General features: G+C 40.7%; 1 protein-coding gene across 7 annotated transcripts in view; it reads left to right on the forward strand.

The window, feature by feature from the left end:
* LYPD6 (LY6/PLAUR domain containing 6) overlaps positions 1 to 25,118 on the forward strand; it is a 112,282-nt gene that overhangs the window by 81,558 nt on the left and 5,606 nt on the right. For all 7 annotated transcript variants that reach the window (XM_036856910.1, XM_036856916.1, XM_036856909.1 and 4 more), the window contains 2 exons: positions 3,303 to 3,491; positions 10,891 to 10,989. In XM_036856910.1, the coding sequence (XP_036712805.1) occupies positions 3,374 to 3,491; positions 10,891 to 10,989 (217 nt within the window). In that variant the 5' untranslated portion in view covers positions 3,303 to 3,373. The remainder of the gene's footprint in view (positions 1 to 3,302; positions 3,492 to 10,890; positions 10,990 to 25,118) is intronic.

Raw genomic sequence — 25,118 nt, forward strand, 5'->3', positions numbered from 1 at the left:
TCTCCCCCCTGGCTTTGTCCCTGCCTGGCTGGCCATGGGACCAAAGGTGGGGTAGAGGAGACATATGGATTGTGATTTGTCATACTTAGTAGTTTTGGGAATTGTCATATTTTTCTGATTTAAGGAAAGTGAGCTTGTGTTGAACCAAAGTTAACTGTACCATGTTTACTTTCACTTAGAAAACTATACTGACTGATTTTGAACAAAACAATAGTAGTAAAAATATTGGGAAATACTGTTAATACATGGTATTTACTGTGTGACAGACACTGTTCTTAGTGTTTTACATGTTTATTTAGTTCTCATAGCACATTTTTTTAAAGCTGTATTTTTTTCATTGAAGTATAGTTGATATACAATGTTTTAATTTCTGCTATACAACAAAGTGATTCACTTATATATATATATATAACATTCATTTTTAAAAGATTCTTTTCCATTATGCTTTATCATAGGCTATTGAATATAGTTCTCTGTGCTATACAGTAGGACCTTGTTGTTTATCCATTCTATGTATAATAGCTTACATCTGCTAACCTCAACTTCCCACTCCATCCCTCCCCCAACCCCCTGTCCCTTGGCAAACACAAGTCTGTTCTCTGTGTCCAACTCATAGTACATTTTTAAGGTAGGTAGTATTATCCTCATTTTGCAGATGAGGAAACTGGGGAACAGAATGGTTAAGTAACTGGCCTAAGGTTGCACAGCAAGAAAGTATTGGAGTAAGGTTTCAAATCCAGGCATCTAGCTCTTCCCCTCAGTATGTTACTCACACATAGTCAACACAAGCTGTAAAATGAAGGCTCTTGGATGGGTAGCCATGCCACAGAGGTTGCAGTAAGGTTCATTTCAGATGACATTAAGTAATGCATAATGCTTATGCAAAGACTGCGCAGAGGGAGACTTTTAAATTAATAACTGGAAGGAATACTGTGGTTGAGAAATGCTTTAATGAAAATGAGACACTTGCAATGTTTGGTACGTGCTGACATCAAGTTTCACATTAAAAAGAACTTAGGCTGGCAACTAGTTGATATTTAATGTTAAATTATTCAAAATAAAACCAGAAAGCTTTCCTCACCATTCCTCTCCAACTGAGCCCAGATTGTGAGGAGACGGGTGTTGGTGCAATTCATTCAGGGGTCCAGGGGGCTCTGTGCAAATCTGTCCCTCAGGTGCAGCTTCACCCGACCTGATGGATGTACACAGAAGAACTCTTGCATTCGCTTAAGATTAGATAGTGTTTGTGCCTGTCACTCATAGAGGGAAAGAGATCCTTGATATTTGTTTTCTCATCACATTATTTAACCAAGTGCCTAGCACAGTGCCAGGCAGTCACATTTAGGAAGTGAACGAGCAGCTCCTTCCCTTTCTGATTGCAAACCTGCTTGGGGGAACCAAATTGCAAACAGAAGAGGGCGTAGTGAGCGTGAAATTGGCAAGCCGGCATCATCAAGCTGTTACAGGGTGATAAGAGTTCTCTATTTTCTAACAATTTGTCTATTTGAAAAAAATAAAGAACACACCAATCCATCTGGAGCTAATTTGAGTGTATCGTGCATTGTTTGGTGTCAGTTAATCTTTTCACGATTTTTAATAAAGTTATCTTACTATTATTTAATATTTTCCTGTTCTGTAATTTTGAAAAATTGCTTGTATCATGAAATAGCTCTATGTCTGAGCTCCTTGGAGTGTTTCATTTTCTGAATTCATTTTTATACTTTCTATCATCCTGTTTTGAATAATATTACTCTGTACTGTGTTCTAATATCTGATTAATCTGATATTGATTTTCTCTATTGATTTTGATTTGTAATATATTTACTCTTGGTCTATTTGTTTTGACAGCAAAATTTTAGGATTATCTTATTATGCTGTTTTTAAAATGCCATTGAATATTTGTATTAAAATTTTGTAAACAAAATGTCCAAATTATGTTTTTTTAGCCAGTTTAAAATAAAGTGAATATCTAACTTGACCCCTTGCATGGGTGCTAGAATGATGGTATTCGGAAAATAGAACACGAGGAACAGACTCTATAGAAAAGCAATAAGACGGCAAGCGAATGACGCATATAATTAATTAATTTATTTATGGCTGTGTTGGGTCTTCGTTTCTGTGCGAGGGCTTTCTCTAGTTGTGGCAAGTGGGGGCCACTCTTCATCGCGGTGCGCGGGCCTCTCACTATTGCGGCCTCTCTTGTTGCGGAGCAAAGGCTCCAGACGCGCAGGCTCAGTAATTGTGGCTCACGGGCCCAGCTGCTCCGCGGCATGTGGGATCCTCCCAGACCAGGGCTCGAACCCGTGTCCCCTGCACCGGCAGGCAGATTCCCAACCACTGCGCCACCAGGGAAGCCCTGCGAATGACGCATATAAATTAAGGTATATATCTACATTCTAAGTAAGCTGGACAATTCAACCCTAGTAAAATTTTATTGCTCTCAGTTTTAATTGAAAAGGGCAGAGTCCGAATAAAGGATAGAATGATGATTGCTTAGTGTTACAGTGACACCTTGATCTCATTTCTTCAGGTGTTGTTTATATACCTTGACTCAGTCTTTGGAAGAACATAGTATCACCATTAAGTGTGGCCTCAGTGGCCAGACTGCCTGGGTTTAAATCAACTCCTCTACGTATTTGCTGGACTTCAGTTTACTCACAATGGAATGATAACAGTGCCTACCTCATAGGGTTATGAGGAGAATTACCTGATATATACATATATATATATATATATATATAAAGAACTTCAACAGTACACAGCCAATAATGTTAGTTATGTTAAGGAGATTTTGAGCTATAAAGACATATCTTGGTTCACGAGAGGCCAATTTACTTACATATCCTTTTTTTTTTTCCAAATCTGAAAGTCTAGCCTGTACAGCATGACCCAGTAAGGCTGCGCTCTCATACCTGGCGTTCGCTGGTATCAAGGAAATGCTTTTGAGCTTCTGCACCTGACTTATTTATTGTTGCATTCTGGCAGCCAGCCCCTTTCCTCCTGGCAAAAATAGCTGCGTTTCATTAAAATTCAATCTTTCTTGATACCGTCTCTGCTGGATGTTAGAGGGGACTGCTAGCAGTGGAGCTTTAGCAACCTAATTAAGAATGGATTTGGGTTGAAATTTTCTAAGTACTCTAAAATTACAGTCTGTAAAGTTTCTCTCCATGTCTACCCACTTCCTTGTGCCCTCGGCTCCCTGTTTCTCCCCAGCTCATCCCGCCGTCACAGGAGCTGGGCCGAGTGAGTCTCCGTGGCTTTCCCGAGTTGGACACTGACATGACTCTGGCTTCGTATTTCAGGTGCAAGTCCTCTTCCGTCGTCCCGAGTCCCCGCTCCCGGGCCCCCTGGATGAGTGACGCCTCGGTCTGCCATGGAAGCTGGCCCTGCCCTGGCCTGGGTCCTGCTCCTGAGTCTGCTGGCTGATTGTCTGAAAGCTGCTCAGTCCCGAGACTTCACCGTCAAAGACATAATCTACCTCCACCCTTCAAGTAAGACTCCATTCTCTTGGCTGCAGAAATGTCACTTGACTCCCAATAAGATTTGAAAGTTGAAAAATGGCCGGCAGGAGGCAGCCTTCCACTCGGGAAACCCGGTGATTTCATTGCAGGGGGGCGCGCATGCGACAAAAACATGCGTTGTGTTCCACCACCACCCCCCCTTTTTTTACAGGGTGTTTGTATTCGAAGGTGAATTATTAGGCTTGTTTTCTCTGTTCCCTGTACCCTCGGTCGCTCTGATTCTGAACACCCTTCCCTCTGACTCTGCCAGCCCTCGGTCAGTTATCAAAGTCAACCAACAAGTCCCGGGAGGAAGGTGTTTGTAAAAGATCAGGCCTTTATAAGCAAGATAATAGCTGGCCTTCCTGTCTGTGCATCTAATTCTCAGTTTCAGCATAATTGCCTCCCGCCACTTCCTATTCCCTATCCCTTTCAGTTTCCTGTGTTTAAGAATTATCTTGGGAGTATATAATGATGTGTGTCCCAGGTCCCTTCCCTGGAGTGTCTGACTGCATCTATCTGGGTGGTCCCCATGGATTTTTGCTTTCAGCAAGAATTTCAGGTGCTTCCGCTGTTGCCGATATTCTAAGGATCACACTTCGGGAAACACAGCAGCTTTCCTTCTCTACTGGTCACCATCTCTGTATTTATCTCATCTCTCTTACTTTTGCTTGATTCTCTGCTGGAATGCCCCTGAGCTGGGTATGTAGTGCGTGGGCTGACCTTTAGCATTCGCCCCGAGGTGCATTACTCTTTTGAAATGTTCTGTTCGACAAACATTTTTGAGCCTCTACTGTGTGTCAAGCATTGTGATCGGAGTGAAAAATGTAAAGGCAAATCAACCATAGTCCTTGCTTTTGAGGATCTTGCAATCTACAAGGTGGAGGCAGTCACCTGGGCTCCTTCAATGCCACATGGTTAGAATATTTAACGTCTCCGTGTTCTGGTTGAATGAGAGGCGGTCCAAGGAGTGCACAGGGGCTTGGAGTCTACCTGACCTCGGGTTAGGACCTCCCTCAGCTGCTTCATAGCCTTCTGACTTGAAATAAGTTCCCTAACTTTGTGAAGATTAAATAAAAGAACGCATACAAAGCACTTAGCACTGTGAGCCATAGGAAATGCTCAATACATGTTAGGGGAATCTTTAAAGTGTTGATTTCTACATTTCTAACATGGTTAAAATGATACATACCCTATAGCATTGTTTTGTGGACTAGAAATAGTATCTGTAAAATGCTAGGCACATACATAACAGGCAATCAGATGCCTGTTACTTACGATGTTGTGCTAATTGGCTCAGGCAGTAAACTGAGGATACTGAAGGTACATCGCTAATTTTTTAAATCCAGATATACTTTTAACCGGCAGCCAATAGTTGCTTTAGACTTATTGCTGTTGTACGCTCTCACCAGTATAGGCTGGTGCCTACTGGTTAGTTGTATGGAAAGCTTATCTGGCTGCTTGTTTTTGCAGGGCAGTTTATTTTAGTAACATTCATGAAAAGAAGGTGCTTTGATAGTTTCTCTGTTTTCTAAGATTGCATTTTGTTCTTTTCTCCAAACAACCATGCTTTTTTTATTACAGTTGGTGAACAGAAACCTAGGTTTCAGTCTCTTGGGTTTGTTTGCCAGGACTTTCAGCTTCTGCGGAATTCTTTGTCCGCTTCAGCGACAGACTCAGAAGTCACTGGGCCTCAAAACAGACCCACACCTGGCCTTCTCTGAGGCTGTGATTGTACACGCAGGGTGGAAAGGAAAATTAAGAGGGGTGGATTTAAGTGACCAAGAACAAAACAAACACACTCTGCTTCTGCCCCAGGGGTATGGTGGGTCAGTGCTGGCGTTGAGTGGACCTCTGTTTGGGAAGTCCATTTCAGAATGGGATCTTTGAAGGATGAGCTCTGCCAGGCCGGAGGGGCAATCACCTGTGCTCTTTAGAAATTGATGGAAAAGTTCCATTCATGTGACCTATGTTGATTAAATAGAGCCATGGCCTGGTTAAAGAGAGCTCACTGTAAATAAAGAATTGATGGAGTATTCTGATGGGATTTTGGAATATAGAGAAGGGTAGAAGCAGTTGTTCCTAAACTATGTGGTATGTAGATGATTCACCAGCAGGTCTGGGCTGAGTTCTCTTTCAGAGTCTCCATAACTGGTCCCAAGGAATATAAGTTCTTGCAGGATTCAAGTTCCTGTCCATGGTTCCTACTTGGCCAGAACTTTGTTTATTCTGACCACTTTAAAGCAGAGTTAACTTCACATTTCCCTGCACTATTTCAGAAGTTTTTGGTGTTGCTTGCTTGTTTTTACACTTTGATTTTTTAAACGGTCATGGTCATCTGCCCTTGAGCAGCACCCAGTAGACTATGTTTAGATGAAGCGATCTCTCCACAAATAAGCAGGTTTCTGTAGAACATAGACCACAAAAAATACATGAAGGAAACATGGGATTATTTTGATTTTGAATTATTAATATAGTCACCTCACTTTGTAGATGGAGACACAAACAGCTTTCCTGGGGTCGGCGAGTGAGCCAGATTCCATTAATATTAGATACTGCTCAGAACCTGCCCAAGGAGAAACGCGGTGATGCCGGAGATGTGAGAAGATACACAAGTTTTCCACACCAGACGAACATAAACTCATTTCTCCTGGGCCCCGAACAGCCCTCAGAGATAACAAGTGGGATGAGATTGGAACCCGGGTTGGGAAAGTTCAGCCTCCCATGACTAATCTCCTTTGCTCTCTGGTTCCCTAATCTTTGAAGTTTCTAAGCCTTTAAAAGAAATAAACTTTATGGCTTTCAAACTTGAGGCACTGTCCTCAATAACATTCTTTTCTATCATGTGTATGGATATTTTTTCTTTTTCATGTGAAAAATGATGAATTTCTTCCTAGCCCATGATTAAAGTACCAAAGCCTAATAAAAACCTTCGAAGCAGGAGTTTGTATTAAGAGACATGAAGCTACTTATTTGGTTGTTAGACCTCATACAAGATAGCAGAATTTAACATCCTAAGTGACTTCAACATGTTCTTGGCCTCCTTTTCATTCCTTGAAATAGAAACCTTTCCTGGGAAGTTCAGTTTTCCTCTGGTTGCATATTCTGAGTCTCTCCTTAACTATGTGGACCAAAGAGCTATCTCTCTACAGGGGGTTTGTTTATGCCCAGATAGTGAGCCAACGAAGTTTTCCCATAATTCTACACTACGTAAGTCTTAGGGAGTGAGGGGACTTTCTAGAAAGGTATCAGGAAATGCATTTCTATCGGAAATATGTTCATGGTATTAAAATTATACTGACAATATGTTGTTGCCTAGTGGACTGAGAAGATCAATTTATTAGATTTCTAGAAATTTTGTATTTGCATCCAGTTTCCAAAAACAATGGAAATTAATTTGGCAAGAATGAAAAAAAAGAAAGTTTGGATGCATTACACATCAGCATACAGTTCAAAACAAGATTCTCTTCTCACCACGGTTTTGGTAACTGAAGGCCTTTGTCCAGGCAAAAGTTCCAAGGGATGGAAACAAAGACGAAATCTTTTCCGATGCCTTACAAATGAATTATGGTCGGTTGAACCATGGCTGACCAGGAGAGTTAATGGACAGATTATATTACAGGAAGTAACTGGGCACTTTGGCTTTTCTTTTTTTCTTTACAATAACCTTCTCTTGAGGGACCAAGGACTTATGCCCTGAAATACAGAGTACTAAGCTTATTAACTCTGTGATCAAGAGCCAAATTAGATTCATTCGCAGCTGGGGCCACAACGATTTGAAACCCTACTTGCTCTGTAATGCTTTGAAGTAACAAAGAAGAAAACTGCACATCGCTTAGAAACCTCTTTCCGTCCTTTTTAAAAAAAACTTCTTTATCAGATTCAGTATCAATTAGCAAGTTACTGGAGATAGTTGTTCACCTGAAGACCTTGTTTATTAGCTAAATATTTCCAGAGGGGGGAGTTTGACCATTACTTGGTATTGTGCTGTAATTTCGACTGAAAGCTGAGTCTGTTTTCAGAGATTTGTCACTGAAAAGGGTTTGATTATGCACTGATCAGTACTACCTGCCAAGGTGTAAATACAAGTTCCTGTAAGCAAATATTAGACTGTCATTGTTGAGAATGCAACAGATATGAAGTTGTGGATTTAAAAATAAAACTCACTGAAAAGGAGATCATTTGGTTAATTGGCAATGATACATGCTGATAAACACATTCAGAGATATGATTTTAAACAGAGCTTCATTTTGCTACCATAGTGTTTTAGCTCATATTCCTGTTTTAATTTTGACACACTTTGAGTTGATTTCAGAGTCCAGGCCTACTTGTATAAGAAATGTCAGTATTTCATTTAATATGTCACTAGTCTTGCAAAAGATAATTTTGAAGAGTCTATTAATCCAAATTTGGGAACACTACAACTTATAGTGCTAGGCTTTCAATAAGTTTATTCTTGGAACAGCTGGACTGTCAATCTTCATTCAAAGTTCTTAATTTATCTCTTTGATGGGAAAGTTTCCAGGAATAGCTAATCCAACATTCCAGCTAAAAGTTTTACTGGCTGCAGTGACAAACAGATAAAATTGGATACTCTAGTGAATTAACCACACAAGCTGAAGTATTATGGTTAGCTTGCCGTCATAAACCTTAGTGAATACAATCATTTTTTGAGAAATGCTGTTCTTTAACAAATTATTTACATCTTTTTTCAAAATTCCTGCTTTAATAATTCTACTTCAAATCTTACAAACTATTTTAAAGTTCTGTCTTTTACACTTATTTATATATTAAATAATTTAAAGTGGATAGTGAAACTATTTTTAATGTATCCAATCAGGATAATTTCCTAAAATATATTGTATGGTTTTTAATAATGGTATTTATAAAAATAGTCTACTTAAAATGTCCGTAAGAGTATTGAATGCCTTTGGAATATGAGGACCTATTTATTTATGTGTTTGTTTGTTTGTTTGTTTGTTTGTTTTGGTCGGGTTTAGCATGCGGGATCTTAGTTACCCAACCAGGAATCACACCTGTGCCCCCTGCATTGGAAGCGCGGCGTCTTAGCCGCTGAACCACCAGAGAAGTCCGAGAACCTATTTTTTAAAATTCTTCAGGCATGTACTTACCTAAACTAGAATCTTTAACTCGAGTATAACCCACCTATCTAGGCAGTGGGATGTGAAGATATAAAAATTTTCTATGTTTAGTTTTACAAAATAGTTGATTTCTGTTTATTATAATTACATGATAGAGCATGTTTAACCAGAGCGAATTTTCCTCATTGGGAATGCAGTCGTTGGATGGCTATGCCTAGGCTGCTTTCCATCCCTCGTTTTTAAGAGGATCCTTGCTCTCAGCCTCATTCTGTTTATGAACTTGAGTCACCAGCCACTAGGAGGAACATAGAACTCTCAAATGGGCCCATTAAAAGTTTCAGTTACCTGTCTTTTTTAGACAGTTTATGACCGTTGATCATGTTAGGTGATTGGATATTGTCAGAGTCAGCTCTGTGAAATATTATAAGCAAATGCTAGGATGGGCAGCTATTCTAATCAAGGTGAAAATCAAAGTTATATCTGACCCATAATTCTGGCCTTAAGCTGCTGCCTCCTCCTTCATTTATTTTTGATAACATACTTAATTGGTTCCATGTGGGCAAAGTAATTTACCGTGAGATGATTATTTCCACCAGTGGGACATGCAGGCTCAGCCATCTGCGGGGGAGAACAGTTGGCTCCTGCAGATGAAGTGTTTGTGTGTTTGCAGCTTTCAAAGAGGCCAGGTAGTTTTAAAGATTAACACACACACACGGACACACACACACACACACATACACACACACAAGTTCTGTCTGTGAAAGGCGAAACTCTAAGCAACAAAGCAAGCAAATGATTAAAACTAAGCACCAAGTGAAAGTACATCAGGGAAAAGGACAGAGATGGCCTGGCCAGACATTCCTTTTGGATCCTGGTCCTTAATTACCAAGGAGACCCTGGCGTGCTGGGCACTCTCCAGAACCTGACTCCCATGGATGCATCCCGCCTGAACACAAATGCAAGGCAAAGAATACAAGTACCTGGAGGACAATCCCTTCAGAAGGCCGGAAGAGGCAGCTCAGGAGTGGGGAATGGAGGGGATAGATAGGAGCAGCTTCCTGGAACATCCCCATGTGCCCTTAGCACTCTGCCCCGTGACATTGGCCGTGGGCCCCCGGGGCCCCTTAGGAGGTTCACCTCTGCACAGGCAGCATGTATCTTAGCAATGAAGACTCTTAGCTGATATTTGCTATCCGCTGAGATTCTTAACCGTATCAGGTCCAACCAGATAAAATTATCAGATTGAACCAAAGAAATTTTGTAGGTAAGAAATGATCAAGCATCAAGAAATTTTTAATGATTGAACCTAATATTTATATTTATTTACACGATGTTATGTCTACAGAAGTTGACACATAAAAGTAAATCATAGGAAATCCAGAGTGCCTTTTTTTTAATTGACATTTTTATTGAGATTATTGTAGATTCATCAGCAGTTGTAAGAAATAATATTCAGAGATTCCACATGTACTTTACCCAGTTTCCCCCAATGGTAACATTTTTTAAAACTGTGGAATAATATCACAACCAGGTTATTGACGCTGATACATTAGTCTACCGGTCTTATTCAGACTTCCCCCGTTTTACTTGTGTTCATTTGTGTGTGACTCTGTGTGTGTGTGTGTGTGTGTGTATTTAGTTCTACATAATTTTATCACATGTAGGTTTGTGTATCCATCACCAAATCTAGACACTAAACGGTTTCAATAGCACAAGGATTCCTCCTGTTGGCCTCACACCCATGTCCCTCTGACTCTCCCCCCACTACCTGGCAACCGCAACCCCTGGCAACCCCTAATACTTCCTCCATTTCTAAAATTTTCTCATTTAAAAAATGTCACACAAATGGAATCATACAGTATATCACCTTTTGGGACTGACTTCTTTCACTCAGGACAACTTCCTGGAAATTCATCCAGGTTGTTAAATGTATTAATAATTCATTTTTATTGCTGACTAGTGTTCCATGGTATGGATGTACCGTGGTTTGTTTAACCTTCACCCATTGAAGGACATCTGGGTTGTTTCCAGCTTGGGGATGTTACAGATACAGTTGCTGTAAACATTTGTGTACAGATTTTTGTGTGAATGTAGGTTTTCATTTCTCAGGGATAAATGCCCAAGAGTGCAGCTGCAGAGTCCTAGGATAGTTGCATGTTTAGTTTTTTAAGAAATTGCCAGGCTATTTTGAGAATCCTTTTTAAAAAATAAAAACGTCTCACTTCACCATGCAGGATTCTGTGCTCAGTCTAAAAAATTAATCTTCTCTCTTGATTTTTTTTTTGTAGCCACACCATATCCTGGTGGATTTAAGTGTTTCACCTGCGAAAAGGCAGCAGACAATTATGAGTGCAACCGATGGGCTCCAGACATCTACTGCCCTCGAGGTAAACTCTCAGTAGACACATTGGGCTGCCCAAAGCTGTCCACAAGTGAATGGCCTGTTGACTATGATGCGTGTATAGAGAGAGGCATGCTTGCAATCTCAACCACTTCTCTTGTCTAAGGCTATTAGTAGATCTTTTATGCCACATCAGTACCTTATCATCAAACATTGTCAGAGACATAAACTGATCCATAGACTTGCCCCCTTTCTTATGAAGCATTGTTGGAGCTCCAAAAGAGGTGGGTGATACTTCTCACCCCCAGGCCCAACAAATGCCGGATAAGAAGAGAACAACCAGCCTGTAATCCATTCTTCGAAGCATTAGTCATTGCCTAGTAAATTCCTTTAAGTAAAAATATGAGTTGCTGTTCATATAAAGATCCCATTTATTACATATCTGGCCAGAGGCTTCTATCCCGAGACTGCATGAAAGCTAGAATTCTCAATGTCGTCATCGCACAAATAAAAACCCTGAGCTTTTTAAACTATTAAGTTCTCTTTGAGGGATGAGATGAATGCCCAATCAAATCATGAAATTTTGACCCAAAGGCCCGTTTCAAAATGAAATAGATGCTTCATATTCATGTTCAGATCTCTTTTATCCTATTGAATAAAAAAGACGGTTATATTTGGATATGGAGTCACTGTTAATTGGCTGTTTTGTGTTTGAAGGAAAGTCGATTCATTTTGATGGGGAGGTGATAGGATGGAATATTTTATTGACAAATGTTTGAGCATGTAGTTAGATGGGCTTCGCTGATGATCTAATTCAGTTGTTAAAATGACTGAACACACCAACACCAATCTGTTATTTTTCAATGTAACGCAAGAGCTCTTCTACTCAGCCCAGCGGAAGGCACTCTGTTTCCCCTGGAGGACTGGACATCAGGAGAGCATGGAAACTGCAATGAAGGACAGGTGTCAGCTACCTAATCTGGTGCTATTTATTTAACCCATGAGTCTCCACCCAGACCGCCCAGGAGAAATACCTGTGGGTCTTTTCAAAACCACCTGGACCTGCGTCCTACCTAGACCAGTGGTTCTCAAACTTCGGCATGACCATCATTCCCTGGAGGGCTTATTTAAATACAGATTTCTGCCCCTAGTTCTGCCTTCCCCCTTCTTCCTATAGGTCTGAGATGGGGCCTGAGAATTTGCATTTCTAAAGCATTCCACAGTGATGCAGATACTGCTGGTCTGGAGACCAGGCATTAAGAACCACAGCTCTAGACCAACTGAGCCTACATCTCTGAGGTTAGGGCCCTGCACCAGTGTGTTTAAACAGCCCAGGTGATTCTAATGAACAGTCAGGGACAAGAACTGCTAGGAGCTCCTCTCCCCACTCACAGAAAGCAAAACGTACTGTTGTCATTTCTAGGTTCTTCTTTTTTTTTTTTTTTAACATCTTTATTGGAGTATAATTGCTTTACAATGGTGTGTTAGTTTCTGCTTTATAACAAAGTGAATCAGTTATACATATACATATGTTCCCATATCTCTTCCCTCTTGCATCTCCCTCCCTCCCACCCTCCCTATCCCACCCCTCCAGGTGGTCACAAAGCGAGGAGCTGATCACCCTGTGCTATGCGGTTGCTTCCCACTAGCTATCTATTTTACGTTTGGTAGTGTATATATGTCCATGCCACTCTCTCACTTCGTCACATCCCACCCTTCCCCCTCCCCATATCCTCAAGTCCATTCTCTAGTAGGTCTGTGTCTTTATTCCCATCTTACCCCTAGGTTCTTCATGATCTAGGTTCTTCTTATTTACTTTGAGGAGTAGAGATGTGGGTAGGGTCCCAAAAGACCACAGGGAAGAGAAAAATGTGGAGACACTGATGATTGGCTTATTCACAATCTAGGTGTCCAGCCATCCAGGTAATCAAAGAGAAGTTCCGTCCATGTTGCTTTCTGCAGTCATGCACTCATTCCGGAATCAGCGGTGTTTTCTAACATTACCACGTCAGTGGGAAAGTTTGGGTGGGTTGCTGACGGACCTGATTAAACCACTGCTTCTCAAACTTGACGGCACATTGAAATCACAGGTGAAAATACTGATGCCTGGGCCCATTCCCAGAGATTCATATTTAGATGGTATGGGTGTGGCTGGACATTTGAATTTTTGAAAGCTCCCCGGGTGGTTCGAATATGCAGCAAAATTTGAGAACCACTGTAAACAGTGACTCTGGACAAAAACAGGATAATCTGCTTGTGTAGCCAATAACCTTTGGGCTGGTTCCTGCTGGGACAAAGCTGGCAGATGAGCTTTTGAAGCTGCTGCCACTGGTTAGAGCTACTGTACAGGAAACATGACAGCGCTTCTCTCAGTATTGCCCTGGCAGAGACGATACAAAGGAAAAGGAGATTTTGTGAACTAGTGCTCTCTTGGGCCTTGGGCTGTATTTCACAGAGGCCCAGTTCAAGTCTGAAGGTGTACAAGTCTACCTCGGTCACAAGGGGAAAACAGGGACCCATAGCACTCTGCTTGAATTCTTCTCTGGAAATGAGGAAGTTCCATCTTGATGTGTTCTTTCGAGGTCAAAATCTATCCTTCTAAAGTACAGACACCTGGAAGTATCTCAGGTCTTTACACAATTTCTCCTTCTCCCCTTTTTCTCTCCCCCTTTTTATCTTTTTGTCCTGAAATTTATAGGAATAAATGGAAAGCGATGCCTTGAGATTCTTGACACAGAACCACCATGCCAAAAACCCTTTGGGGGATTATGCGGTGAAAGATAGGAATCAAGTTTCTTCTTTCAAGGAGCTGGCAGTTTAGCTGGGAGATAAGATCTGAACATATCAAATGTCAAAAATAGCAGGACAAAGGCATGTGCCAGAGGAAGCATGGCATTAAATGCTGTGGGAGTTTAAGGGAAGAATTGCAGTTTTGGGGGGTGAGGTGGCCAGTGGCAGCATCACGGGCTGGGGAGATGGCAGCAGCCTGGCAGGCGGGCAAGGCGGGTGGAAGGGGGAAGGGAGCATATCTTCCAGGAAGTCGCTCAGAGCAGAGGCATGGAGTGTACCCGCGTGGGCTCAGTGGACGGGGGAGACCTGAACTGGCTGTAGCAGAATGTGCTGGGGAATAATAGGAGCAGGATAGGGGAGCCAGGCTATTTTTGTGGGGCCTTGAACATCAGGTAAGGAGTGAGGACTAGCGCTGTAAACTGAGAAGAGATAATTCCTTCTTGTCCAGCCACGTTTGCCATGAACCATCAGCATTTCCTCTGGGTTCTCTCCAGATCTTTTTAGCAATGAAAATAATGCTATTATTATTAGATTAAAATATAAAATGTGTCTACTGAAAACTACTGAGTAAGCCTACATTTTTTTTTTCTGTTTATTATTAGTTTGTTTGAAGCAGCCGTAGGTCTACCAGCAGGCTTGGTAAGGGCAGCTCAGTAACTGCCATGGAAAGACGTCCTGACTTTCTGGGACGTTCCTCGTTTAATGTTGGTTTATTTTGTGATCTATTTAACGAGGTTATAGTTATCACATCATGTGAAAACAACTGGTTGAAAGTGAAAACAAACATTTCGTGTAAATATTGAATTTTATCTCTGTGGAATAAGCTTACATCCCAAATTGCTTAGGAGATTGAGTTTCAAGTTCCCTGTCACTCTGACTTTTGAAATGTGTGTTATGTAAGTACTTCCTCCTCCATTACGTTGTTATTGACTTTGGCGCCTACAGATTCATGGGACCATACTCCCTCCCGGAAGTGAGAATTTAAGATGCCTCCCCATCATGGACTGCCATTGTTCACCTCCTCAACTTCCATTTAGTCTTTGGCCCCTGAGCACTTCCTTTGCAATAACCTTAATTTCATCAACTGCTCATTATAAATCAATGCAATTTTCTTGCCGCTGTGAACCAGAATGGTAAAGGATCTTGAAATCATATTCTATGAGGGACCAGTTGAAGGAATTGGTGAAGGCAAATAAGAGTTGAATGTCCCGTGTTCAGGTCCACGTGGTTTTGCCTGTGACTTTTCTGTATGTTGAGAGATTAAAAGCTCCTTGAGACAGGGACTAAGTGTGGGACTGTCTAAGTGTTTATTAAGAGTCTGTAGAATTAAATGTCAAGGCAAAAACGTGCAGTTTTTTTTGTTTTTGTTTTTTTAAAATTTTATTTATTTATGGCTGTGTTGGGTCTTCGTTTCTGTGCGAGGGCTTTCTCCAGTTGCGGCAAGCGGGAGCCACTCTTCATCGCGGTGCGCGGGCCTCTCACTGTCGCGGCCTCTCTTGTTGCGGAGCACAGGCTCCAGACGCGCAGGCTCAGTAGTTGTGGCTCACGGGCCCAGTTGCTCCGTGGCATGTGGGATCCTCCCAGACCAGGGCTCGAACCCGTGTCCCCTGCATTGGCAGGCAGACTCTCAACCACTGTGCTACCAGGGAAGCCCTGCAGTTTTTTAAAAGGCTTGCTCTGTGGAGGATACCTAAGCCGCTACGGATTTTATGTTCCTGCTTAATTATGAAGTGCAGATGCCTCCCTCAAAGGCAAAATCTTCACTGGAAATTATTGCTGATATAAAGTCAGACCAAGAGAAATCTTGAGATAGAGGGACGCGTATCCTTTTAGTTCCAGCTTCTATGCTGCTCACTGTTTTTCTGTGAAAGTAAAGAAAAATCTGAGCATGTCCCTTGGTGGCCCTTTCTATATTTGTTATGTGGTATAAGCAGAGAATATAAATGTGATCCCCAGTTCAACTGAAGACAAGCCCCGCGGTTACAGATTTTCAGGAAAGACTTCTTTATGTCGACTTTTTTCAGCCCAAGCCCAGGCTGAGACAGACAAGGTTTTCGTTGACTTTACTTAAGGGTGGATTTTTTTCTCTTTTAGGCAATGTTACACATAGGATATAGCCCTTCAGGGTTTCTGCCATTATACAGGGGTCTCTACACTACCTCTACACCCCATGAGGACCCAAGGCCTTGCATCTTCTTATCGTTTATCTATTAACCTTCCCCTCTCCCACCAGGGTAAAGAATTCAGTACCTTCCTCAGTGTTGGCCCCTGGGATTTCCCTTACTTTCTGGAGAGTTCATTTGTACGTTTACAAAAGATATTGGTTATACGTTATCCAACACTTCTGCCTACTGTGTAATGAGGTAGTGTTCAGGTGACCTATCTTGTCATATTGCTAAATGGAAATCTTAGACTTCCTCCTTTTTTATAAAGCAAAAATTTTTAAATTAAAGTTTAACATACATTCTGGAAAGTCCATAGATCATAAGTGCACAGCTTGTTGAATTTCCCCAGCATGAACATGCAGTGTATCCGCCACTCATGTTAAGTCGTAGAACCCCAGAACGCCACCGGGGTCCCCCAGGCTTTACACCCCATCTCCCAAAGGTAATGCAACGTGACTGCCATGCAGATTTATATAAATGCAACCACACAGAATGTCCTCCTTTCTTTCCCACATTCTATATGTGAAATTCACCTGTGTTTTTTTGAGTAGCAAAGTCATTCTTTCTCCCAGAAGTACAGCAGATCATTATATGAATATACTAAAGTCCATCCATTCCACTGTTGATAGGCATTTGGATTGCTTCCACGCACAGCAGTCTTCTACATGTCTTTTGGTGCACGGATATATGCATTTCTGCCAGGTCTATCCCAGGAGGTGGGGTGTGGGACAGGCGGTACTCATGCTTTGCCTTTACTGGATTTTGCCTAACAGTTTCCAGAGTTGCTCTACCAACTTGCAGTCTCCCCAGCAGTGCCTGAGAGTGCTGGTTGCTGCACAAGCTTGCCGACACTTAGTATGGACAGAAGCAATAAAAGCTAGAAGTAGATGGAACGACGCTTTTAAAGCACTGAAAGTATATAACTGCCAACGTAGAATTCTATACCGAGCCGGTCATCTCCCCTCCTCCTCCACACTTCCCTTGTCTCCTGGCTCCCCTGCTCACTCTGCATTCCTGTTTGCGACTCCCAGTTCCCTCTAGACCGACAAAGGTTCTGCTTAGCTTCTCGGCCCCTCAGCAGGGCTTTCTGCCTGTCTTCTCAGCCTCTTCACCTGTGCAACTTCTGAATCAGCAAGTGCCTCGAGGGCAGAACAGGTACAGGGTGTTGGGCTCAGCTTACTGTGTTGCTGGTTTTGCTGGTATCTTGTTCTTCAAATCCCATCTACCTTGACAGCTCACCTATCCTTTCATAAGATTTTTGTTGCTATTTTCATTTTATCCAGCTATTTTAATTTTATCCTACCATTTCTTGGTTCTTCTCAAGTGGCATTGGAATTCTCAGAATCACTCTTCAGTTCGAATTTTTCCAGCAACTTTTTAAACAAAAGTTCTTCTGTCAGCCTAAGCAAGGTATTTTTTTGTACCCTGAGAGCATCTGACCTACTCCAATTCAGTGTATTTGTCTAAGTATTTTCTGTTAACACAGTTACCTCAGATAGGAAGCATCCATTTGATGCTTTTGCCTGTTGCTTTGATTTTAACTACTGTCCACCGTAAAGTCCTGTTTATCCTCACTAGCTTTGCATCCTTTTCCAGCCACCTCCTTGGCCTTTGTCTGGAAATAAAAACATTGCTTTCTGAGTTTCAGTGATTTGCTTTAAAAGAGAGATTCCTCAAGTGAGCCTGTCACCTGTCCTTAAGAGCTGTGGATGTTTTTTTTAAAAAAGGGAGAAGTATCTGTTTGGTGGTTTCTTCAAGAGATGCTGACTGCAGGGTAAAGAGGAGCAGTTATGAGTCAATCTGGTTGATAAGTATTTATTTTAAATTTCTGCCTTGAGAAATTTCTTACTTGGGAAAGAAAAGAAAAAACTAGGAACTACTAGTCACTCATGTTATGGGAGATTCGTCCATTTTGTTAGGTCTACTTCTAGGCCGTTCATTCTCATTGCTGTGTGAGTATATGCCATAACTTATTTATTTATTCTACCATTGGGCATTTTTGTAGTTTCCAAGGGTTTTTTTTTTGTATAAAGAATTCTTCTATAAACATTCTAGTACTTATCATTTTTGTTGGCTATATATGTAAGGGTGGAATTGCTGATTCCTAGAATATGCATAGATTCAGTAGATCCTGGCAAATAATTTTCCAAAGCAGTTATACTGTGTGAAAGTTGCACAACTGATTTAAATATAGTATTATTTCACTTTCAAATTGAAGAGATCACTCAAACTACAGAAATGGAAGAGGTGTTATAGATATCATTAGAACTAAGTTAAAATGTTTTGATTTGGTTCAACCTTGAGTTGTAGAAGTCAGGTACATGTATTCTTCCCACCCATCCATCTCTATTCTTAATACATTAAGCACCTGCTATATTGTGCAAGGTCCTGTGCTGTATTTGGGGAGGATGGGGCAGGGAAATGCAGACATGAACAAGAATGGACTTTATTCTCAAGAAGATTATAATCTTGAACAGTAGATCTTAACTGGGAGTGATTTTGCCCCTCAGGGGACATTTACTAATATATGGAAACATTTCTGGTTGCCACAGTTGGGGCTGCTACTGGCATCTAGTGAGAAGAGGCCACAGATCCTGCTAAATATCCTACATTGTACAGGTCAGTCCCCCAAAACAGAACTAGCTAGCTCAAAGTGTCAGAAGTGCTGAGGATTTTTGGAAAGACAGAGCAGATGTATTTTTCTATTCTTCCTTCTAAGTACAACTAAATTCCTGAATATTATATATATGAAAAAAAAAATAAAAGACTCTGAAAGATGGAGAGAAAAAGGCAGACTAGCTAAGGACCTCAAGACCCACGGAGGTGAGTTCTCTGGGTTTTCTTTTTGTCCCATATATTCCAGACTTGGAGATGAAGAAGCTGGCAACCTGGAAATGCCACAAGTACCAAAAAAATAAATTCCAGCGAAAGTTTGTCCTCCATAGCCAAAGGACCAAGAAGTGGGTAGCCTAGAAAGACAGAAATCTTCTAGACAATAATCACTCTACTCCAGCCAAATACCACAGAAAAAAAAATTATAGGTCCCTCCCCACGAGCTAACAAAGTCTTACACTTCCACACTCAACAGGCTGTGATGAGACACACCAACCTCTCCTGAGATGCTGTCAGAAAAAAGTGAATAGGAGAGACCTTTATCCCCTCTAGGTGGTAATGAGGCCTCCCCCATGGTGTCAGTAGAGACCATGTCTGGGGCCTGGACTTCTACCCTCATCCAGCAATAATGACATTGTTCTCCCCCTCCCTGTTGGGGTTGTGTCAGAGGAGGCTTAGTGGAGAGTCAGGACTCCACTAGTGCCCAGTGGTAATGAGGCCACACACACACATCAGTAGAGTGGCATCAGTTGAGGCTATGTGGGGATCATTAACAAGGCACTCCTACCACTCTCAGCCAGCAAGGTATCATAGGAGACCAAGTGAGGAGCTGGAAATCCCACTTCCACCCAGAAATAATTAGGAGAGCCCTCTCAGCTGTGAAAGGAGACAGAGTAGGGAACCTGGACTTGACTGCTACCTAGCAGTAATGAGGCAGCAGCCCCCCTTCCCCTACTGGGACTGTGTCAGAGGACATTAGCTAAAACAGAAGGTTTAAATAAGATCCAGATGACTATACTACCCAAAACAATCTACAGATTCAGTGCAATCCCTATCAAACTACCAATGGCATTTTTCACAGAACTAGAACAAAAAATTACACAATTTGTATGGAAACACAAAAGACCTTGAATAGCCAAAGCAATCTTGAGAAAGAAAAACAGAGCTGGAGGAATCAGACTCCCTGACTTCAGACTATACAACAAAGCTACAGTAATCAAGACAGTATGGTACTGGCACAAAAACAGAAATATAGGTCAATGGAACAGGATAGAAAGCCCAGAGATAAACCCATGCACATATGGTCCCCTATCTTTGATAAAGGAGGCAAGAATATACAATGGAGAAAAGAAAGCCTCTTCAATAAATGGTGCTGGGAAAACTGGAGAGCTACATGTAAAAGAATGAAATTAGAACACTCCCTAACACTGTACACAAAAATAAACTCAATATGGATTAAAGACCTAAATGTAAGCTCAGACACTATAAAACTCTTAGAGGAAAACATAGGCAGAACACTCTATGACATAAATCACAGCAAGATCCTTTTTGACCCACCTCCTAGAGAAATGGAAATAAAAACAAAAATAAACAAATGGGACCTAATGAAACTAACAGCTTTTGCACAGCAAAGGAAGCCATAAACAAGATGAAAAGAGAACCCTCTGAATGGGAGAAAATATTTGCAAACGAAGCAACTGACAAAGGATTAATCTCCAACATATACAAGCAGCTTATGCAGCTCAATATCAAAAAAACAAACAACCCAATGCAAAAATGGGCAGAAGACCTAAATAGACATTTCTCCAAAGAAGATATACAGATTGCCAACAAACACATGAAAGGATGCTCAACATCACTAATCATTAGAGAAATGCAAATCAAAACTGCAATGAGGTATCACCTCACACGGGTCAGAATGGCCATCATCAAAAGGTCTACAAACGATAAATGCTATAGAGGGTGTGGAGAAAATGGAACCCTCTTGCACTGTTGGTGGGAATGTAAATTGATACAGCCACTATGGAGAACAGTTTGGAGGTTCCTTAAAATACTAAAAATAGAGCTACCATACGACCCAGCAATCCCACTACTGGACATATATCCTGAGAAAAACATAATTCAAAAAGAGTGATGTACCACAATGTTCATTGCAGCACTATTTACAATAGCCAGGACATGGAAGCAACCTAAGTGTCCATTGACAGATGAATGGATAAAGAAGATGTGGCACATATATACAATGGAATATTACTCAGCCATAAAAAGGAATGAAATTGAGTTATTTGTAGTGAGGTGGATGGACCTAGAGACTGTCATACAGAGTGAAGTAAGTAGGAAAGAGAAAAACAAATACTGTATGCTAACACATATACATGGAATCTAAAAAAAAAAAATGGTTATGAAGAACCTAGGGGCAGGACAGGAATGAAAACACAGACATAGAGAATGGACTTGAGGACACAGGGAAGGGGAAGGGGAAGCTGGGACGAAGTGAGAGAGCGGCATGGGCATATATACACTACCAAATGTAAAATAGATAGCTAGTGGGAAGCAGCCTCATAGCACAGGGAGATCAGCTTGGTGCTCTGTGACCACCTAGAGGGGTGGGATAGGGAGGGTAGGAGGGAGTCGCAAGAGGGAGGGGATATAGGGATATATGTATACACATAGCTGATTCACTTTGTTATATAGCAGAAACTAACACGACAATGTAAAGCAATTACACTCCAATAAAGATGTTAAAAAAAAAAAAAAGATCCAGAATGTCATAACATAATACCAAAATGTCCAGGTTTCAATAAAAAAATCACTGTTGTACCAGGAAGATCTCAAACAGAATGAAAAATGGCAATTAATAGATACCAACAATGAGATAACTACAAAGATGTTAGAATTACCTAACAAAGATTTAAAGCAACCATAATAAAAATGTTTCAATGAATAATTACAAACACACTTGAAACAAATGAGAAGTAAAGTCTAAGCAAGGAAATAGAAAATATCAAGAAGAACCAGATGGAAAGTACAGAACTGTAAATACTGTAACTGAAGTTAACACTGAGTGGATGGGTTCAACAGTAGAGTGGAAGAGAGAGGAAAGAATCAGTGAACTGGAAGGTAGAACAATAGAAATTACCACATCTGAACACCAGAGAGAAAATAGAGTAAAAAATTTAAATAAAAACAAAAACAGAGCCTCAGGGATCTGCAGGAGTATAACAAAAGATTTAACACTGTGTCACTGGAGTCTCACAAGAACAGAAAAAGTGCAGAGCTGAAAAAAGTACTCAAAGAAATTATGGATTAAACCTTCTAAATTTGGTAAAAGATGAAATCCTGCAGATTCAAGAAGGTGGGTGAACCCCAAAGAGGATAAAACTAAAGAAATCTACACAAAGACACATAATAGTCAAACTTCTGAAACTAAAAATGAAGAAAAAATATTGAAGGAGCAGGAGATAAAAAACACCTTGTAGGAGAAAAATTATTTGAATGGCAGAAAAGTTCTCATCAGAAACCTCATGGAGGATAGAAGGAAATGGCACAATGTGTTTCAGTCGTTGGAAGAAAAAAAGTCAATGCAGAATCCTATATCCAGAGAAAATATCGTTTGAGAATGAAGGGGGAAATCAAGACATTCTCAGATGAAAGAAAACTAAGAGAATTTCTCACCAGCAGACCTACCCTAAAAGAAGGGCTAAAGTAAGTTCTCTATACAGAAAGGAAATGATGAAAGAAGGAAACTTGGAACAGCAGAAAGGAAGAAAAAACATGGTAAGCAAAAATATCTTTGACAATACAAGATGACTGTCTTTTTTCTCTTGAGTTTTCTAAATTATGTTTGATGGTTGAAGCAAAAATTGTAATGCTAATGTGGTTCTAAATGTATGTAGGGGATAACTGAAGACAATTATATTACAAACAAGAGAGGGTAATAAGACATGAACAGAGGTGAGATTGCTATACTTCACTCAAACTGATAAAATGATGCCAGCAGACTGTGATAAGTTATGCATATAATTTAATACCTGAGCAACCACGAAAAAAGACACACACACACAAAACTATACAAAGAGATACACCCCAAAACACTATAGATACCTCAAAATGGAATTCTAGAAAATGTTCAAGTAACCCACAGGAATGACAGAAAAAGAAAATAGACAAAAAACAAACAAAAAACCCAAAATAGAACAAACAGAAAATAAAAATTAAAATGGCAGAATTAAGTGCTACATATAAATAATTACATTCAATGTAAAAGTGAAAGGAATGGATTGGCAGAATGTACTAAAACACATGACCCAACTATATGCTATCTGCAAGAAACTGTGTGTGTGTGTGCGTGTGTGTGAATTTCATAAAAATTGTATTCTCCAATAGTTGATTAAGCTCTCTTACCCAGTTCTGATTTTAGTTGAATGCCAGTGAGTCTCACAGGAAAAGACTTTTGTTTCACAGCCTCTGGGAATTCCATGCAGTTGTGGAATATGAGATTTAGAGGCTGAAAGTAAACTGGTAGAAATTCAAATCCATCTTTTATCTTTTAGATAAAAGTCTTTGAAATCCTTTTAGTGTGAAGTTATCAGCGGGCTTGATTCTCATATAACCTCATTACTAACCCAAGGATTATTCAAAATGCATGGCAAGCATGGCTCTGGGGCTGAAACTCAGTTTTTATCAGTCCTACCACCAGTGATAAGCCACATGTGGTCCACCGAGTTCTGCTTGGGAAATTCTGCCTGCTTGCCCCGTCCCCTCACCCCGCCTTGGAGATCACAATACAAATTCAAGGCTTTCGTAAGTTATCCACTAAAGAAAGCTGCTCAACCTTGAGCATTTCCAAAACTTATTGAACCACAGAACCCTTTTCCACGTTAACATTTCACAACTCACCTCGGGGTTTTGCGAGGTAAGAATGGATATTTTCAAGTGATTGATGCTTCAGCTCTAAGGTCTTTACTGCTGCAAGTAATGGGGTATTCTCAATATATCTTTGTTGTATGGATTGGACTTGGTGAAGTGTAAGAAAAAATTCTTATCCAGTCTCGTCACTGATCACCATTTTCCCCCCCGGAATGGCGAGAATTGGCTTACTAGGTATTGGGCTTTTGCATATATCGTCTTGAAAAAAAAACAAAAAAAACAGGTTCATCAATTGTTTCTACTTCCGCATAATGGAATAAACTTCCAGTTAATAAATTAAAAGAGAGTTTGTTATAGACATGAAAGTATGAACAAAAAGTGGTTATATCATGTTCACCAATTGTTATTTTAAGGCTTACCCTTAAAACAAGATAATTCAATACTTGAGGGACAAACCTAATTTCCCAAACTGAAACCATGAAATGATTTACTTATTCCATAAATGTATGATCTTATCTGCTCAGATTTACACTCGGAGCAATAAAACCTCTGGCAGCTGCTCCTTGTTGTCTGAGGGAAGAGGAGACAGGAGATAAGAACGTTCCTGTATTTATTGCTTTCTTGAATGTCTGAGGTGGGAGTGGGGCTAAGAAAGGCGTCCCTAGCATGGCCTTTAACATCCAAGTCTGATACTAAATAAGTAAACCAGTCTTCTTTGAAAGATGTGGTAAAGCTCTCAGGGCACTGGCCTCCATTTGTTAAACCCCGCTAAAGTCTTAAAAAATAAATTAAAAAATCATGCCATCTCCTCTTCATCAGAAAAACAACCACTCCAATTTTGAAATATTTTCGAGCTTTGGGAGAATCATTGCCAGGTGCAAAACCTTCAGGTTTTCTTGTGAGCTCATAGGGTGACCTTACTTTTACCCCACTCCAAAGAGCCCCCAGGATCTTGAGCAAGCTAGCGACTGCCCTGACCTGATCCCAAGTGACGAAATTCTGGTTGGGGGGCAGTGTGGAGACAGCATTTGGGGGAGGGCATTGACACAGACTCAGTTCAGGTACACACACCAATGTTGGGCAAGTCTTCGCCCTTAGCGAGACTCAGGCCACTCAGGTTCTGTCGGGTGGGGATGTCTAGGAAGAATATTAAAACCCCTGATTTTCATGACTCCCAAGATGTGTCTATGTGGTCTGTATTAGCTCCTTCTCAGGGCCGAAAATTCCTGAGCTTTCTTCTCTTGATGTTAGTACTTTGGTGAGGGGAATTTTTATTGCCTAATAAATAATATCATAGAAGGTCATAATTCCATATTAGCCACTAAATATCCAAAATGTATAAAGCATGAAAAGTTCAGTCCAAGATATGGATGAAAAACAGCTCAATGACATTTCTTAAGAATTCTTCTTCTTTTTTTTTTTTTAATCTAAAAGTGGAGCAGGAACTTTCTCCTAAATCCCAGACTTAGAAAGCTGAGTACCACCTGGAGGCCTTAAAGAATTACACTGACAAAGCCATTTTTCTTTAAATTGCAAGTTAAAAAATTCTCCATAGAATTTTGGAAGAAATCTCAAGTTTTCAGACTCCTAAGCTTAGAGAGACTCTAGAAACTCACTTCATGGTCTTTGTCTGCCTTTTTGGAAAGATACTGAAATCACGCTGGGGAGAGATGGTGCTTCTCGATCTGGAATACCTTTATTGTTGGATTAGTTTTCTCCTGTCATGAATTGTAGGATC

Source organism: Balaenoptera musculus, chromosome 7 (genome assembly GCF_009873245.2).
Source record: "Balaenoptera musculus isolate JJ_BM4_2016_0621 chromosome 7, mBalMus1.pri.v3, whole genome shotgun sequence".
In the NCBI taxonomy this organism is placed as follows: domain Eukaryota; kingdom Metazoa; phylum Chordata; class Mammalia; order Artiodactyla; family Balaenopteridae; genus Balaenoptera; species Balaenoptera musculus.